Here is a 17,874-nt window from a genome sequence, read left to right as displayed (position 1 = left end):
TCCTTACAGTTTTGTTTTCTCCTCCTTTCAGGTTGAACTTCTCTGTAAGGCCTCATCAGAGATCTCACACGTTGCTGTTATGCATGCTCCCTGGTCATCTGAAGGACAGTCTAATCATTGAGATGATCTTTCACGTCTGGATTATTCTGCAAAAGGGCCTTCATCACGCTTTTCTTGTGGAAGAGGGGCAGAGAAGAAAGTGACTTTCTCTAACTCCATAAATGGCTTCATTCCACGAGCGTTGCTAAAACTAACACCAAACATGAGCCTTCCAACCAGTTTCCATGGACTGAGAGTCAACGTTGACAGGGGAGAAAGGGTCGGCAACAAAACCCAGATGAATTTTACGTCATCCGGTGATGATAACGCTAATCAGATCACTCACCGTGATGGAAGAAGGTTGGTCGAGATCACGGGGTACAGCACAAGCGCCGTTCCTCCTCTGGTCCATCAAAGTGATTCCCCGGAGAAGTTAGTGATCTGGGGCTCAGACCAGCAATGTCTGGAGCAGGACCTCAGGGGGTTTGAATATTTGGAGTGTCAGGAAATACACACATTTTTGGGAAATAGGAACCAGGAAGACGATGAGCAGGAAGAAGATGATGGAGGGAGTATTAAAGAGGGAAAAGATGAAGGTCCCATGTCCATTTCCTCCAGTTCAACTGCCAGCTCTGCGTCGGTTGGTGGAAGAAGGAGTGACAACAGTAACAATGTGGAGAGTAGAATGCAAAATAGCCAAGAGAAGAGGGTTGCCTGTCACAGCACTGATGAGCTAGACAAATTTGTGACAGGCTCGGTGGAGAAAAAGGACACCCAGTCAAGCAGAGGCAGAACGAAGGCCGGTCTGAAGGAGTCCAAGTCCGAGACAAATGTGTTTGTGTCCAGTTTGTCCACTTTTTCCCTCAGTGGAAGTCTGTCTAGTGCTCTGGATTCTAGTGGAGAAGCATGTCTTATGTCTCGGTCAAAACCCAAGACCGATACTCTCAATGCCTACAACACTACCTCAGCCCAGTCCAGCAGAAGGGTAGCCTCTGTAGATGCCAATCGGAATTCCCCACCAACACATCCTCAAGAGAAACACAACTATTCTCAGTACTGTAGCCAGGAACAGAGACTGGAAGACAGGGGTCATCATAGGAATGGATTATCTTCTGAAGGAGGCCTGGGCCAAAGGAGAAAGGCTGGATTTGAGGAGAAGGTGTTGCCGCCTCGACGGCAGCAACTGGTCAGACCGCTCTGCCAGACAGAGACAGGAAGAGAAAGGAACGCGACGGAATCCAAACATCAGGAAACGGGATCACCATCTCCATCTTCCTTCATGGTCTCTCCAGAGTCACACTGTGATAGGTCAAGCAGAAAGTTTACAAAATCCTCTTTGCGTGAACCGTCAGACTTCTCCCACCTGTACAACACAGCTGATGTGTCCCAGCTAAAGCAGCCAAACCAGGCTCCACAGAGGGAGGCTCCACCTGTGGCAAGGCATCCAGTTACAGCTGCACAGCATGCATCTGCTCCCTCAAACCCGTCCACTCAGGAGAGGAGACCACAGACTCAGCTCACGTACCGAAGGAATTGCTCCAGTCCTATTAGGACTGAATCCAGACCCACCACTCCTCCCCAGTCCCCTCTCAGGACACCCCAGGGCTCACCGCGCAGGCAGCCCTCTATGTACCTCATTTCCAGGAATGTCTCTGGAGCCACTAGACACGTGCAGTCGGGACCCAACCCGGCGATACCAACGTCAGCTCAGGGCTATGGCAACAGTTTCTTGAGAGCACCAGTAAAAACAAACATAAGCACAAGTGGAATCCCTAAAGCACCTCCGAACACCCAGCAGAGCTCCCCCAATGCTCACCCCAAAGAGAGCTCCCCGTCGCCTAAACTCAAACCTAAAGGAATCCGCCCTAAAATCATAACCTCCGTCAGGAAAAATCCTCAGTTTAAACCCCAGATTGCAGATGGACCTTATCAGGTATCCTCTCTACCCTCCAGGCTCTCGACATACGCCCACAACCAGACTCCCTCGTCCTTCACAGACGCATCTAAAGACTCCTCAAAGCCTGACGGGGAATCTCGGGAAGCCCCGGTACTTAGTGCCTCCAATCTGCTTTATGATAAGTACCGCCAGGAGATGCAGGCAAGCAGTTTCTCAACTGAACAGCAGAACCGGAACATCAGGGCTCCTGGACACACAAACACAGTCCCCCCAGTACATGTGCATAACCACAATGCTCCTCCTAAACTGACCGACAGAGCAGATAACTTCTTTGCGGTCCCATCAGAGGTGAGTTAGACGCACACGCCCAACTTAGAGATACTTTGCAAATTTTTAATATTTTTAAATCATTTTCTTGAGCCAGTATGAGCTAAAATGACCCTTTTACAGGGTAAATGAAATGTCACTCAGACCTCCATCGCCCTCTGTGACCAGAATATTCCTCTTGCAACTTCAGAGTTGCCGGTCCGATCTGTTGGGACTTGCTTTCGGCTCTGCAAATGGACACTAGGGGGTGCTAAAAGCAAGCCAAAACTGCCTAGTTTCCCTCTGAAGACAATGCAGTTTTACAAATCTTTTAGTGTGAACTCAGTCTGGTCAGTCCATGTTTATCATATTCTGGTGGATCTTAATCAGTAAGCAACAAAATAGTATTCTTTAAACTCTGCAAATCAGTTTTGTTTTCAGCTCATGTTTTTATAATCTTCCATAAATAATTGATTGTAGATGTTTTGCATTTGATTCCCACTTCAATCAGAGCTGCTCATTATTGCTTCAAAACCATTTCCTGTTCTTGTTAAAATGCACCATTTAGCACTTTTATTCGTATAATGTTAAACACAAACATACAGAAATGCATAATGCCTGCTGGATTGCAAATCTCTCTGCGACCGTGCTTCATCTCATGCATGCAAGCATTTGCAGTGAAGTTGCAAAAATCAACACTGACAGTATGCACGGTTTGGTTTTACAGTTTCTAACTAAACATGAAGACAGAGCCGATGTCTTCCTTATACCAAAAACTCCGTTTACGGTGGTGCTGATTTCTGTGATTCTGATCTGTAGGTTGTGAGGTCTTTTAGTTTTAAAGGAAGCTCTTCTGAGGACGCATCACAGGGACGGACAGCTGTGCAGGTCGGGGGGAGCGGTAGCCTCCTGCGTTCCGCCAGAGGTCTGCGTCTGGGTTTGGGAGCTGTTACCAGGACAACCACGGGCTCAGCCAAGAGCAAAGGGTCTGGTCAAGGACAGAGGTCACCGTTGGTCTTCAGCCAACCCGTCCAACCTGTCAGCCCAGCCACCAACCAAAAAAGCCAAGAAAACACAGGTGAATCATGTTCCTCCTCATGTTTTTGATATTTTTCAAAGCTAGAACTAAAGACGAAGATCGATTCAGCAAACTACATTTTGATTTCCTCTCCTGTGCTGCAGCAAGCAGTTGTGAAACACTCTCAGCTTGGCCTGAGATGAAGGAAGCTCATTAAAAGGCATTCTTTGAGATTCATTTCAGCAGATCTTATTGGATGCTTTTTTTTTCTTAGATAAGTCCGAGGGGACATATTCTGCTCCAGAAGGCAGCAATCTACAAACTGAGATAAATAAATTATAGCTCACTCAGATTTTCTCCTTAGCGCGTTTTTAATTCCAATGATTCAGACTGCAGACCTCAGATTTACGCTCCAGCTGAGCTGTCGATAGAATATTGAAGTATGACATTTTCTCCATCACCCTGCTGGTGCCATTCATCACTCCCATGCATGCTTGATCAGATTCCTCACCCAGACACACAGAGAAAATCCTCAGAAGCATCCACAAGCACAAACACAGAATAAACTTCACACATTTGCCCAAAAATCACAAACAGAATTGATCGGCACACTTTTATGAGGAGAGGCCTTCTGATCATAATCCGTGTTAATACTTGTGCAGGGTGTTTCGGTGCTGCTTGGCCTTCTGGGAACTCTGCAAGCTTTGAAGTGCAAAGCAATTAACACTTAAATGATGTCAGCATCACGCTGCAGGAATCATCTTTGCCTTGTGCACGCTGTGTAGATCAACACCAGCTGGACGCTTTTTGTCTATTGGATGTTGGTCGTGTGATTTTCTGTTTCAGTGTCAGGAATTATCTAAGCTGTAAAATTTAGATGACTAATTTTTAGAGGTAAATGACAACATTTTAGCCTCTTTGAATGGAAATGTCTGCCTGGCACACATGTATTATGGCAATTAAATAGCAACGCAATTGTACAAGCTTCACGTAGCTTGAATTCTTCATACTGAGTAATTAAAGGTTAAATTTTAAATTCTATATTGTCATGGTAATGAGGACGGTCCTTTTATATGGAAAGACAGGAGTGTAATAGTATGTAGAGTTGTTCATACATGTTGCTTTTTTGCTATTCAGTTCAGGCTTCACACCAAGAATTAATTTTAATTACATGCAATTTTAAAGCCTTGTGGTGAAAATCCATACGTGAAGGTCACTTTGGGCTGTGATTAAAATCATTAGTGTCCATCCCAGCTGCATGTTCTATTGACTTTTCCCATCCTGATTTACATAATTCACATGAATGCTTCTTAAAAAGAGAAAGGAATGGGCGTTGCTCCAGATTTCTCTTGACTGGCTAGAAGAAATCAAAAATAGCTGCAGAAACATGTTTTTAAGGCTAAGGTGGGTGCTCTGGGTGCTCCGTTTTCTCTCTTTTCTACCTGGAGTGATGAATAGTGTGTGTGTGTGTGTGTGTGTGTGTGTGTGTGTGTGTGTGTGTGTGTGTGTGTGTGTGTGTGTGTGTGTGTGTGTGCGCGTGTGTGTGTGTGTGTGTGTGTGTGTGTGTGTGTGTGTGTGTGTGTGTGTGTGTGTGTGTGTAGGGGTGGGTGGGGGGTGTCAAAATGGATATTAGGGTATTTATCTTTGATGATCCAGATGTTCTCACGAGAGGAGCCAGCTCTAAATCTCATAAACAAAACCTCACAGCACACAGGCAGATATTGGGTAATGTGTGATGAGTGGGAGCATCATCTGTGGCGGAGCTGGAGGGGTTGGAGCTGCCCTAGAGAGACTCTTCTCTCTTCTTTCGTCTCCACTTTCCTCTCCTCTCAAACATTTTACTCTCTTGATGTGGCAGTCACCTCATAGCATGCACTGAAGCACACAGCTGTGTCAAATGGAAAGTGGAATGCAGCTGCCTGTCTCATCTCTGCAGCCAGCAGGAGATGGTGTTTTTCTTTTGCACTGGATTTTTACCTTGTGCTTGGGAGGGCTAGGCTAGCCAAGATGGCGCTTCCATCCAAACCCTGGAGATTTTCTCACTAAATGCTACGTGTCAGTGTGTGTTGTCTTGATTGTTCTTTTTTGATCTTTTTTTTTTGTCAACGGTTAGAAACAATAGAAAAACAAGGAGCATTCACTGTCAATGCACTACGACTACATTTTTATCCCTCTTTTTGTGCTCTTTTATAATTTTGTATTACAGTAATGCAGAGCAATTTCCTGCTCCTCCACCCTACTGGTTGAAAGTGGAATTACTATGTCGTAAACAACCCTGCTGTAGCTAGTCTTAACAAAAAGCTAAACATGAGCCAACTAAAGTAAACCACAAAGTAAAAAGATTCACAACATTTTTTATTACTCACAAGTCCAGTAGCGACAAGGCCAAGTCACAATCTGTTTGTGATTTTGTTGCGTCTTTTAGCTCCCTCGCGTTGTCCATGTCAATGTTCACTCTGATTTTAGCAATTTGCTTCATCTCCAAAGACATTAATTGTTTACGTTTACTTCCAGACTGCGTCATTATGCCAACAAAAAAGCAAACTTCATCTTTTTCCTCTTCTTGTGTTTTGTATTAACAATCGGTGAACTGAAAATGCTGACTGCTAGCATTACAGCTAACAGCCATTAAGCAGGTAAAGAGTGCCCCCTATAGGGCACCTACCCACTCCACAAAACTATCAAGTGTGATTTTTGGTCACCAGAGGACTTCAGAGAGGTGTCATGAAACAGGTCAAGTTTCTTACCAAACAATCGCTGATATCAACTCTAAAGCTCTAAGATGTTCACTAAAAACAGTTTTTTTTATTAAATATGATTGCTCACGCAGAGTTTCACATGTATGTTAACTGTGAAAGTGGCCTTCAACCCTTATTTCCTGCTTTAGCCACTGAAAGACAACAGATCTACGACACACTGTAAATTTGCATTCATGGACTCGCTCATCTTGGCTCGCGACTGCAAAAAGCTTTGTCGGTTTAGGGATCAAGAGAGAGCAGAGCACATCTTAGCTAGAAGCTAACCGCATTAGCAACTCCACAACGTGACAGGACACGTTTAGGCTTGTGTTGTTTGTGGACATAAACATTAGTGTTGCATTTTTTACCCAACAAAGAATAACAAACAGAGGAAATTGAAGAATCACTTTGCTGTTAGCCAGTCAGAGGTGAGATTTTCATCCATGAATATTGATGAGTAAGACCCTAATCCCTGCCGTTTTCTGCCCCCACTCCTCCAACTAACTTTTGCTTCCTGAAACGGGACTGCCAGAGATTTTTCCTCTGAAAACTATACTCACAAGGCATTCATTCACGCTAGAGACCACAGTAGATATATTGAAATAACATGTGAATGCTCAATTTAATGATTGTTTTTCCAGATCTTTTGATCTGTTTGTGTCGAAAGACAGACTCTTACTTGTTGTGGACAACTCTTTGAGAGACATCAGTGAAGTAAAACAAAAATGATTTCTGACCGGACAGATGTGCTAACAGCTAGTCAGTTGGTTACAAGGTAGACTGGTGACATTTGTAAACGTTGCAAGTTTTATTACCGTTCATTTGATGATTCTTTACACGTCTGTCAAAATTTCGGCAGAACCACACAATTCTTGCCTGATGGTCAGCTAGCTCCACTGCAAAAATGTTAGAACAGTGTAAAGATTTACAGAACACATTTGCATGAATCACAGTGGCATTCTTCATCTTTAAATAAGAGTTGTTTAAAGTAGGCTTTGGAACCATCCTCAGTCCGATCTTGTCTATCAGGTCAGAATATTTCATTTTCCAAACTGAGGTCGTTCAAACGGGTAAACATTTTATTGTTTGTAACTTTTTATCAAAATATCACATTGAATTTAACAACTTACATTCAATTTTACAAAGAAAGGATTACATATCATATATGGAAAAACTAGAGCCACAAAATTATCAACATAATTTTAACTGAGCACACAATTTTGCTAAATCTGGCTCCCCTCCCTTTTAATAATGTATTCAACAGAGTTGTTGTTTTTTTCACCAGAACCAGATTGTTAAACCTCAGTTCCTCTGGCTAACTAGATATTCTGTTCCTCAGGGCAACTGCGCATTACATCTTACAGTTTGTTGTTTAAATCTTTTAAAACACTGATTTTTAACTATCACAGTTCTTGGTTTTACTCTAAAGAGTGTTGCACATTGTGAATCTTCTTGATTTGACTTTTGCTCATGCAATTTTAATTATATATTCCACAATCGTATTTGATGTTTGCAAACAAATACCTAAAAAGAAGCTGCCATTTCAGTCGAAGGTGCAATATTTATCAAAAGGCTTATTCTTTTTTGGTTTTTGTGTCTTTTATATAATCAGATGACCAGCTTGTTGGCCGCCATGCCCCCGCTGCTCCTTCGCCTTTGACAACGCCGTCTCAGCAGCCACCCACGGCCTCCCGGTCTCTGCTTTCCAAAGTGAGTCAGTCAGGCCTGCGTCCTCCCGGCTTCTCCTCCTGCCGTCTCCCTGCAGGACGCCTCGCAGCCTTCGGTTTCGTCAGGAGCTCCAGCGTCTCGTCGGCCTCGTCAGCCCACTCTGCAGACAGCATGCAGAGTGACCCCTGTAGGACAGCTCACCGTGAGTTCCCTCACAACAACATGACGACACACTTCTTAGCCAAAATGAAATTTTATTCTCTTTCTGTTCATTTTTCAGCGTCCTTTCTTCTAAAAGCCCACTGATCTCTGTTTGTTTTAGCAGCCTTCTGAGAACCAAAGCACAATCATCTTGTCTAGTGCTGTTGAAATTGTACCTTTAATAATGAAATATATACGATTAGACAAAGTTAGTCAGTAACAAATGGCTGGGTTTGGGTCTGTCTGTCTGTCAAACTCTGACATTCTTAGAACATGTGCAACTGTCATCAGTTAGGCAATCTGCTCTTGTGATTCACGATTTAATGAGCCACAACAAAGAAGAGCTTTTTGAGAGTATACATTTAATGCAAATTAGCCAGATTTACTGTTAGGTGGCTGAATTAAGTTGCCGTGAGTCAAAAAAACCTCCACTTTTCTCTTTTTGGTTTGTGTCAAAAATGAAAACACAAATGCATGATGTCATTCCCCAAACTCATTAGTAATTCAGGAAGCCTCCAACTGGACCTCTATTGCAGATTCCGTCAACATTTGCAGAGATTTATGGAATAATAAACCTAATAAACCTGCCTCAGAGTGAAACGCATGGATAGACTTCACTTCCAGTCCTGGTGTGGAATCACTCCTTTCTGATTTTAGATTTTCTTGGTTAGTTGGCTGAATTTTAAGGCAGTCGAGTGTGTTTTCCATGTGACCTACATAAGAACTCTGCTTCTCCCAGTTACAGCTGACGTCAGCACTTGCGTTCTCAGCTCACGCACATCAGGCCCCCTGTTATGTCATCGCTCCCTTTTCCCCCTCATTCCTACGTTTTGCTTTATAATTTATTGAAAGTGACTTTGATGTTGGAAAAGCAGAAACATTTAGGCAGAAACTTTAAAATCCAGTGTAGGTGAATCATTTGTAAACCCAAAAATTCAAACATTCTGCAAACTTGCTTCATGAAACTCTGCTTTGATGTTTTAGCAGCTTGTTAAACCTAAACTTTGAATCTCTACTCATCATTGTTGCTACTTTTGTCCACAGCGTTTTCTCTTATTGAACCGCTATTATACCATACCATGCCATACCATGCCATGACATACCATGCCATACCATGCCATACCATGCCATGCCATGCCATGCCATGACATACCATGCCATGCCATGCCATACCATACCATACCATACCATACCATACCATACCATACCATACCATATACCATGTCATGCCATACCATGCCATGCCATGCCATATCACACCATACCATACCATACCATACCATGCCAAATCATACCATACCATGCCATGCCATGCCATACCATACCATGCTATACCATGCCATGCCATGCCATGCCATGCCATACCATACCATGCCATACCATGCCATGCCATGCCATGCCAAGCCAAGCCAAGCCAAGCCAAGCCATTCCATACCATACCATACCATACCATGCCATGCCATGCCATGCCATGCCATACCATACCATACCATACCATACCATACCATACCATACCATACCATACCATACCAACTTTATTTCTACAGCACAACTTAAGACACAGCGTGAGAGCTTACCAAAGTGCTGAACAGACAAGATCAATTAAAACAAAAGTAAAAACAATAAAAAGATTAAACACAACAATAAAAACTATAAAATCACAATATGATAATATTGAATCACTGTCTAAAAGCCAAGTCATAAAAGTTGGTTTTTAAACAAGATTTAAAAACAGGCAGAGAGGATGCACACCTAACTGTAATGGGCAATGAGTTCCAGAGCATGCAGGCAGCATGGACAAACACACGTTCACCTCGTGATTTGTAGGCCATCCGGGGAATGCAAAGCAGTAGACGGTCAGCTGACCTCAACATACGAGTAGGTACATAGGGAGTCAGCAGGTCGGACAGATAAGGAGGAGCTAGGTCATGTAGGGCTTTAAAAACAAACATCAGTATCTTAAAACACACACGAAATGTGATGGGGAGCCAGTGAAGACGTTTCAGGACTGGTGTGATATGGCTATGCCGACTTGTGTTTGTGCCGCGGCATTTTGGACAACCTGCAACCGGTTCAGTTTATGGGCAGAGACAGGAGTTCCAACGAATAATGCATTAGCGTAGTCCAAGCGAGAGGGGATTATGCATTTAGGATTACAATTTACCCAAAATTCAAAACAGTTATTACTCCCACATTCATACATGGACACACTTTTTCCTAAAATTGTGTAACAAAATGAAAAATGTATTTATTAGACTTAAAAGTAGACAGGTAATAGTACACTTCCCCTTAAGTCTTCACTTCATACGCTGCTATTCACTGACTATGCCATTAACATGGGTCAAAGGTAAGTAATACTATTGTAATAAAATTACTTCAGTTATCAATTAAATTATTCGAAATCTAAACAAATAAAACTAAGTCAATATGTCTGATACTACCAGTCGATATCGACATTAAAATGTTTAATTGTTTAGGAAGTACATTAATAAAAAACATTATGAATATATTTAAAAGTAGCAGAACTGCTCATACTTCAAATTGTTTACGTCCTTGTTATGCGGATCTACTAAGAGATGTGCGTTCTTGTGATGGGGTGGCATGCGGCGCCACGACCAGCAGGCTAACGTTTATCTGCACAACACCTGTAGCTACCGGCGCGGTCAGCTCAGTTGCTGCAGAATGAGAATACAGAAAAGTGTTTTATGATCTTTTTCACACAATTCCAATCTTTTCAAAATCACGTGATCAGGCCAGATTTCCAGTCACGTCATTGGATCAGAGCATCCGTACATATTACACATCAAACTCTTCAGCTGCTTCTCGTCTCACTCAAAAGGTCAAAGTGCGACAGATCCAAAGTTTAATTTTTGCGATATTTTTGTTTTTTTGTGGTACAACTGACCTAACTTGAATCAAAGTAACTGTGATATTTTGCACAAATACTGTTTAAAGTTTAAGCATGATTGATAGGAGTTACTTAAAATGATTTAGTTTTTCTTTGCGGTATTGGAAATGAGGAGTTAGACTATATTGGTTAATTAAATGTCACCAAAAAGCCAATATTAGTATCTCTAAAAAAATTAATTAATATTCATGTTTACTTTTAGGCCTTGTGATGAATAAAAAGAGTGAAGGCAAAAAGTCATAATGAAAATCTGTGTGTCAGATGAAATAAGGCCAAGCATTTTATTTATTTATTTATTTATTTATTTATTTTTGTTAATTCTGAAATGGATTTGTTGCAATTGGCTGTAACAAACACACTGATTTCCTTCAGCGACAGATTAGCCTAATTTTGCTGGAATTTTCCAACTAATCAACCACACAAATATCATTATTGTGAAAGGATGAAGAACATGTAGCCCTGAGACCCAAATCTTATCTTGTTCTAAACTCTTCAAATCGTTTTTAGAGACGTGGACATCTGATGAAAACTCTTCTTGGTGATCACGCTTTATATTAAAATGGCTTTATTTCAGTGCAGCAACACCTCCTCGGGTATTTTATTCACAGCTTTGTGAAAATTACTGCTGTGTGTTTGCAAATTACCTTTCCTTTTGATTTTGTTGCTTCTGACCTTTTATCTGAGGTGCTTGAAGTTTTCTTTGTCTACGTTTGGAGATTAAAGCTTCACTTGGCCTTTTCGTGTTAGCGCTTGCAAGCTTGTCTGTGAGAAGTGTTTTAGTCTCCATAAAATGCATATGTATCAAAATGATTTTTTTTCAAGGGCCTCTACCTCATTGACAGGATTAGTGTCTTCCTCAAAAACCCGCATAAAAGCAACTTCTGTTAGTCTTTCCCTGTCTGCTGTGGCAGCTTTGGACCCTCCCACCACATCCAAACTTGGATCAAAGCGCAGACAGACTGCTGAGATTTAAGTCATCTTTCGATCAGACATGTCAGGGGAGCGGCAGTAGAGGCCCACCCCCTCCTTCTGCAGAAAGAAGGAAGCTGAGCTCCAGTTGCTCGTGTTCCCAATTGATCAGCAGCAAAATGGACTCCTGCAGGCCTCTGGATGATGCAGGCTGGAAAAACATTGAAGGGACGGAAGGAAATTATGCTGGTGGTTCTATAAAGTGGGTCAAAGGAAAAAAAAATCTCTAGAGTATAAATCTATACATCAACCTGGCCAGATGAGTAAGTGCATTTGTGCATAGCAGGTCTATTTTTAAAAGAAGGACACAAGCCCTGCTTCCACTATTGGAATTTTCAGGTCATCTTGCGGGACATTCGAGATCTACGCGTCTCCATTTCTCAGCGCCAGCCCAACAGGACCACTTTTAGTCCCATTTCAAGGACCAACTTAGTATCTGACCTGTGGTGTGTATGAGTAGAGTTGCTGGGCGGGACTTGTGGTTAACCTATGCTGATTGGTTGTAACTGAGTGGTAAATTATATAAACAAAAATCAACAAACAAACAACATTTGTAAAGTTTAAGGAGTTGCTTGGGAAGTGGAATAGAAGGAAGAGACAATAAACGCTTTCACGTTTCTTTAAAATCACTATTTCTAAACTCCCAGTGCCAAAGAAAGTGGCAGGGAACACCCCCCCCCCCCCCCCCCCCCCCCCACACACACACACACACACACACACACAGCACCATATTTCACGGCTGTCGCTCTCCTTGGCCTGGCATACTTTGGCAGAATACTTTTTAAATATTATTAGTAACATGTAATTAATGTTCGTGTACGTCTTTTGTCGCTGATCAGTGACATCACTCACTGCCGAAATGGGCCGATTTTGTATACAGACACAACGGCTGTGAGGACTGAGCCAGCGTATTTTTCCTGACGCCCCTCCCCCTCGCAGAAATTTCATAGCAGAAAAGCAACTATGGTGGGGAAGGAAAGAGGAACCAGAAAGTAGTTCCCCATGAAAAGCATTACATATGTGATGTAGCCCCTCCTTTCGAATGGACGCGTAATCATTGCGCGTTGCGTTGTAGTTAGCCACTGATACAGTAGATGGGTTCCTTGCCACCACCTGTGAAGTGTCACATGTTGGACGCTCCCCATACACATAAAGATGTGTTGCTCATGTTTTGTACGTGCTACGATTCCAGAACACGTCAAACTTTGCGGTTCAAATCCGGCCAGACAGAAACTTAAACACAAAGGCAGTGTAAAGCGTCAGGAAACTTTCAAAATAAAAGTCACATGCAGATTTCCAGTTGCTTAAGATGTAAGAAAATAATAATAAACTGTGAAAACCTCCATAGATGATGTAAACATCACAGAAAATAAACCACAGACCTTTTTGGAAGCATGCAGCCATCTGTCTCCTTGGTTGTTATTGTGTGAACTTCCAAAATCACCCTTGGTGCTCTTAGATCAGGAATCGGTGCATCTCAGCTACATCAAAGCAACAAAACAATGTTCCATTTCAACCTCAAAAGTCACCAAATGGCTGAATTTCAGGACTAAAAAATGTTTCATTTGCCAGAGTAGGCAAGACATTCAGCTGCACATCCTTTACGTCCAACATGGCAGGCCCTTCACTCGTCTGTGTGTAACAGCTCAGCTAACCACGAGTGTAAATACCACAAAGACTTGAAAACAACTGTAAAATCAGCATAACAAAGTTTTACTCGAGGTTACTGGGAGTACATGTTTGTACACAGTAACACATATGACCTACATGTTAATGAAAACAAGGTCATATTGATCCAGAGTTGAGCTATGACCCTGATTAATGCTTATCAACTAGCATTTGAGATTGACGTCAGCAGAAGAGGGTTAGTAGAGCGTCTGGAAGGCTTCAGGTTTCTCTGTATGAAATCAATAGGCCATCCTCCAAATCCAAGCCTTAGCCCTGTCATTCAAGCTTCCTAAGTTGTTGGAGGAATCTCAGCATGTGTATTAAACACTCTCCTTTCCGTTGGGATTGGCAGACGTAACTGAGAGGAGGAAATCAGCAGGAAGAAGCTGATGAAGCCTGCGCCTCTGACTCCATGATGGAAACTCAATTGCCAAAACAAACAGTTTAATCACTTTTATCTGTCTTATTTTCTTTAGTAATGCAATGGTGGGAGAAATCAGATGAATGGGAGAGAGCGGGCTTGGGAGAGAAGCTATAAAAGCTAATCCACTGAGTCAAAATGAGCGATGAAGAGAGAGAAAGGGAGAAGGTGAAAAAAGTAGCGGAAAGAGAGAGCAGCGGATGCCGTAGCCCAGATGCCACACAGGGCTCAGATCTGCTCCGTGAATCATGCCAGCTCCCTGTGAACAGATGGTTTCTGAGGTGCATGCCCACACACACTGATAGACACACGCACCCGTGCACACAAAGCAGCAAATTGGATGGGCCAATCAGATATGGCTGCTGTTCTGTGGCCGAGGAGAGGAGCTTGTTGAAGCTTGGCCTCAATGGGCCCGTTCATTAACTCATAAACCCTCAACGTCTTTCATCCAGCTCGCTTGTCACTCAGATGTTATGATCTTAATCTGACGGTTCACACTGACAAAACGCTGGTCTAGATCAGATAAGCATGCAGCGCAGCATCCGCCCACAAGTATTTATCAGAATAATTAAATATAATAAAATAACTACATTTCTCCTTAATTTTAACAGTTTATTAATCTATTTTTTCCACTAGAGAAATTCTTGTTATCTTATTTGGCAAAAAGAAAAATCCCATTTTTATTGAAAACATCAAATATAAGCTTCCCACGTTCCCCCTGGTGAGGGTTTGATCTGCTACGGAATGAAAACAGCTCATCAATTAATATTTATGGTAAAACTGGACCATGTGAGGGGTTGAGCTTGAGTGAAAAATGTGTGAGATTGCATAGCGGAAAGTGCAAACCAGTATTTAACACAATTGTGAGAAAAGACACACAGGCGTGAGAAAATATGCACATTTTCAGATGTAAACGCTCGGAGTTTGTACGTACGGCAGGGTCACGTTGGGCTTGTGACATCGTTGCAAACAAGTTGTAACGACTGCACAACTCTTCAGATATTTTTGTTGTCGAAATGAAGTCACAAAGTATGCCAATTTATCTGCCAACTCCTCACAAAACGGGAAATTTTTGCTCAACAATCCCCCCAAAAATGCCCAAAATCCAAAGCCCCGTGACTCTCACCAGGAATTCAAGAACCCTGGAACATTTTGAGGCTTGTGTTTTCTAGCTGCAATTCCTCATGAAGACTGGAGGCAGAGGGGCAAAACTTCACTAAAAAAACAGCAACTTGTCTGTACACACTTAGGCCCTGTCCACACGTAGCCGGGGATCTGCCAAAACGTAGATATTTTTCTACGTTTTGGCCTGTCATCCACACAAAAACGGAGTTTTTTCACACAAAAACGGATCTTTTTAAAAACTCCGGCCAAAGTGAAGATCTGCGTTTTCTCCGTTTTGGGTGTCTGCGTGTGGACAGACAAAACCGGAGTTTTAAGGTCCGCAACGTCACTTTCCACGACAAAAAAATGCTGACATCACGTGTGCGACCTGTGTTTACACTAGCCGACAGCATGGATGCCCTCAGAGCTGCGCTCGCTTTATCAATTGTCCAAGCGCTTTTTGCTTGTTTGTTTTTGCAAGCGGGATTACTGCTCCTTGCGGAAGACCACAGACGAAGGACGAGGTTAAGAACGGGGGAAGTACTGCCCCTACAGGTCTGGCATGTCCTTAACAACGTATTTATCCGGGTACGTGTGGACAGAGTTTCTTTAAAAACGAGGTGGTGTGGATGCAAGTTTTTGGAGGGGCGGATATTCGTTTAAAAAAAACCCGGCTACGTGTGGACTAGGCCTTTGTGCTTCATAGAAATCACCACTGTGCACAACCTGCAAGTAGCTTTCACACACACTTTTTGCCTCAGTCTTGTGCAAGGACACGTCAGCGGGGATGTCTCTGGCAGTTTCTGGATTCGCCGCCCAGGCTGTGGAGCTGACAGATGGTTCCTCCATACGTCTCTTCCACCTTTCAATGTGTCGCTTGAATAAAAGCTCCTGGTTTAACATTTGGTTGGACGTATGAGTTTGATTAAATTAAATTAATACATTTATAATACATTTATTTTAAGAATGGTATAAATAAAGTATAAATTAGAAAAAGATTTACCATTAGGAATGATTTACAAAAACATTGTTCTAATCGTTAACTTATGGCTTTTTCACCCAGTTTAAAAGCTTTTGGGCACATTGGTTTATTTGAAGTGAGTAAGCATAAATGCAGCTTAAGTATATTCCTTGATTTCCTGTTTTACAACCACTTCCCTTTTGTTGGGCTAAAAGATTTCTTTATTCTCATCACTAATGACTTGCATCACTCTACGGTCAGTTGTAGATGGGAGTCGTAGATTTAACTAATCAGATTTTACAGTGTACAAAGCAAAGTTCCTTGCAGCATGAGAGCCAGGTGAGCGGTTACTAACAGGTGACAGGTAACAGACTGAACAGTAACAGGTAAAATGGACAAATAAAATGGAATCAAGTGATTAAAAAATAAAATGACGACAACAAAACAAACTGAGAAATCTGTGCAGAGTTATGTTTAGATTAATCATCGTTTTAAGAAGAAGATATCATTTCTATAGCGCCTCTCAAGATGAAAATCACGAGGCGCTTCACAAAAACAACAAAAAAATGTAAAAATATAAAAAAGCATTTAGAAAATGTTAAAAAATATATTTAAAATGAGCATTTTGGGGTATGTCAGCACAGGTCAGCTTAAGTTTCCGCCCACTAGAAATGAGATTGAAATGAGATTTTTTTTCAGATGTGTGATGTTCCTATATGTGCTGCGTCAGCTCTGAACAGATGACAAGCTGCCTTCATTTATCAACCAGAAATCTGCCGTTTGACCTGTTTAATAAGTATTTGTTTATCGCTGAGGAGCTGCGTTCTTTGGTTTAACAAGAAGGAACTTTCCTCCCTTTCCTTTTAGTTTGATTCATCCTTTTTGCCTCTTGATCTTTTAGTCCTAAGAGACCAAAGGAAGCCAGAGGCTGCTGCTGTCAGCTCAGGTGTTGTAGTCTTTCAGCAGTTTTTCTCTTCTATCTAAGCCAAACACTAGAATAGCTCACAGTCGGTACGGTTTTGTTTACTCGTAAAAATGAGAGTTTTAGTGTTTTCCTTTACATTATGAAACGCGCTGCTTGATGTGTGCATAACGTGAGCAGACAGATACTGATGAGTGACTGGGATTTCTGACATCACCTGAGAGGAAGCAGCAGCTAGCAGACAACTAAAAGTCTGATGGATTCAATCTTCCAGCTTAATTACACACACACACACACACACCGTCTGTGGCACCGAACCGATCTGAATGCAGTCGGCATCGGTCAGCGTTGACATGGGAAAGGTTAGGGCTGGAAAAATGAAAAGAAAATGTTGTCAGATGTTATTTTATTTACTAAAAACTCCTAAATTGAGGGGAAAACGCTACAACTTAAATGGATACTGAACCAGTTTCCACTTTTGCACCTAAATATTTTCGTTATTGTGCTCGTGTTACATTTTTGACCTATTTTCCAGAGGGAATATAAATGAAGGAATAAGACTTTTTTGGGGTACGTCAGCACAGGCCGGCTTAAGGGTGCGATTGTTTTGTGCACCTGAAGTGTGCTGCTGTGGCTAGACTACCAGATTGATTCCTTGCAGACAGCAGGCAGGGTGGTTTTGCTGATGTAGCTGTTCTGATTTAGCTGAGAACAGCTCACAGAAAATATTCTTTAAATGACACCTGCATCTGTCGTTTAGCTGCTTCAGTGTTTGTTTCATTCTCATCAGATAAAAACACCAAGATTCAATTCTGCTTCTTTATTTATCTTCTTAAATAAATTGGTCTCCAGCTGAGCTGGAAAATCTGCATCTGTCTCCTTCAATACATGCAAAAAGCTTCCATTCAATGCACCGTTATCCATCTTTTTAACGATTTCCTCCTCATTATATGCAGACAGCCTCTTCCTTATTCTGTCTCCATCAGATATGCATGCCAGGTTGCTTTTTCTTGATAATATTTCGGAAACTCTGTAGCAGCATCCTCACAGCCTC

The 17,874-nt window shown here is 42.1% G+C and overlaps 2 protein-coding genes across 3 annotated transcripts in view; one reads left to right on the top strand and one right to left on the bottom strand.

The window, feature by feature from the left end:
* LOC139072261 (craniofacial development protein 2-like) overlaps positions 1-17,874 on the bottom strand; it is a 243,932-nt gene that overhangs the window by 176,317 nt on the left and 49,741 nt on the right. The window lies entirely within an intron of this gene.
* Positions 1-17,874, top strand: part of mtus2a (microtubule associated tumor suppressor candidate 2a) — a 54,306-nt gene that overhangs the window by 14,094 nt on the left and 22,338 nt on the right. For both annotated transcript variants that reach the window (XM_015961699.3, XM_015961698.3), the window contains exons 2-4: positions 32-2,284; positions 3,062-3,320; positions 7,611-7,868. In XM_015961699.3, coding sequence (XP_015817185.3) covers positions 263-2,284; positions 3,062-3,320; positions 7,611-7,868 — 2,539 coding nt within the window. In that variant the 5' untranslated portion in view covers positions 32-262. The remainder of the gene's footprint in view (positions 1-31; positions 2,285-3,061; positions 3,321-7,610; positions 7,869-17,874) is intronic.

Source organism: Nothobranchius furzeri, chromosome 10 (assembly GCF_043380555.1).
Source record: "Nothobranchius furzeri strain GRZ-AD chromosome 10, NfurGRZ-RIMD1, whole genome shotgun sequence".
NCBI classification, from domain to species: Eukaryota; Metazoa; Chordata; class Actinopteri; order Cyprinodontiformes; family Nothobranchiidae; genus Nothobranchius; species Nothobranchius furzeri.
Note: the sequence above shows the minus strand (reverse complement) of the source record. Positions and strands in the feature narration are given on the sequence as shown.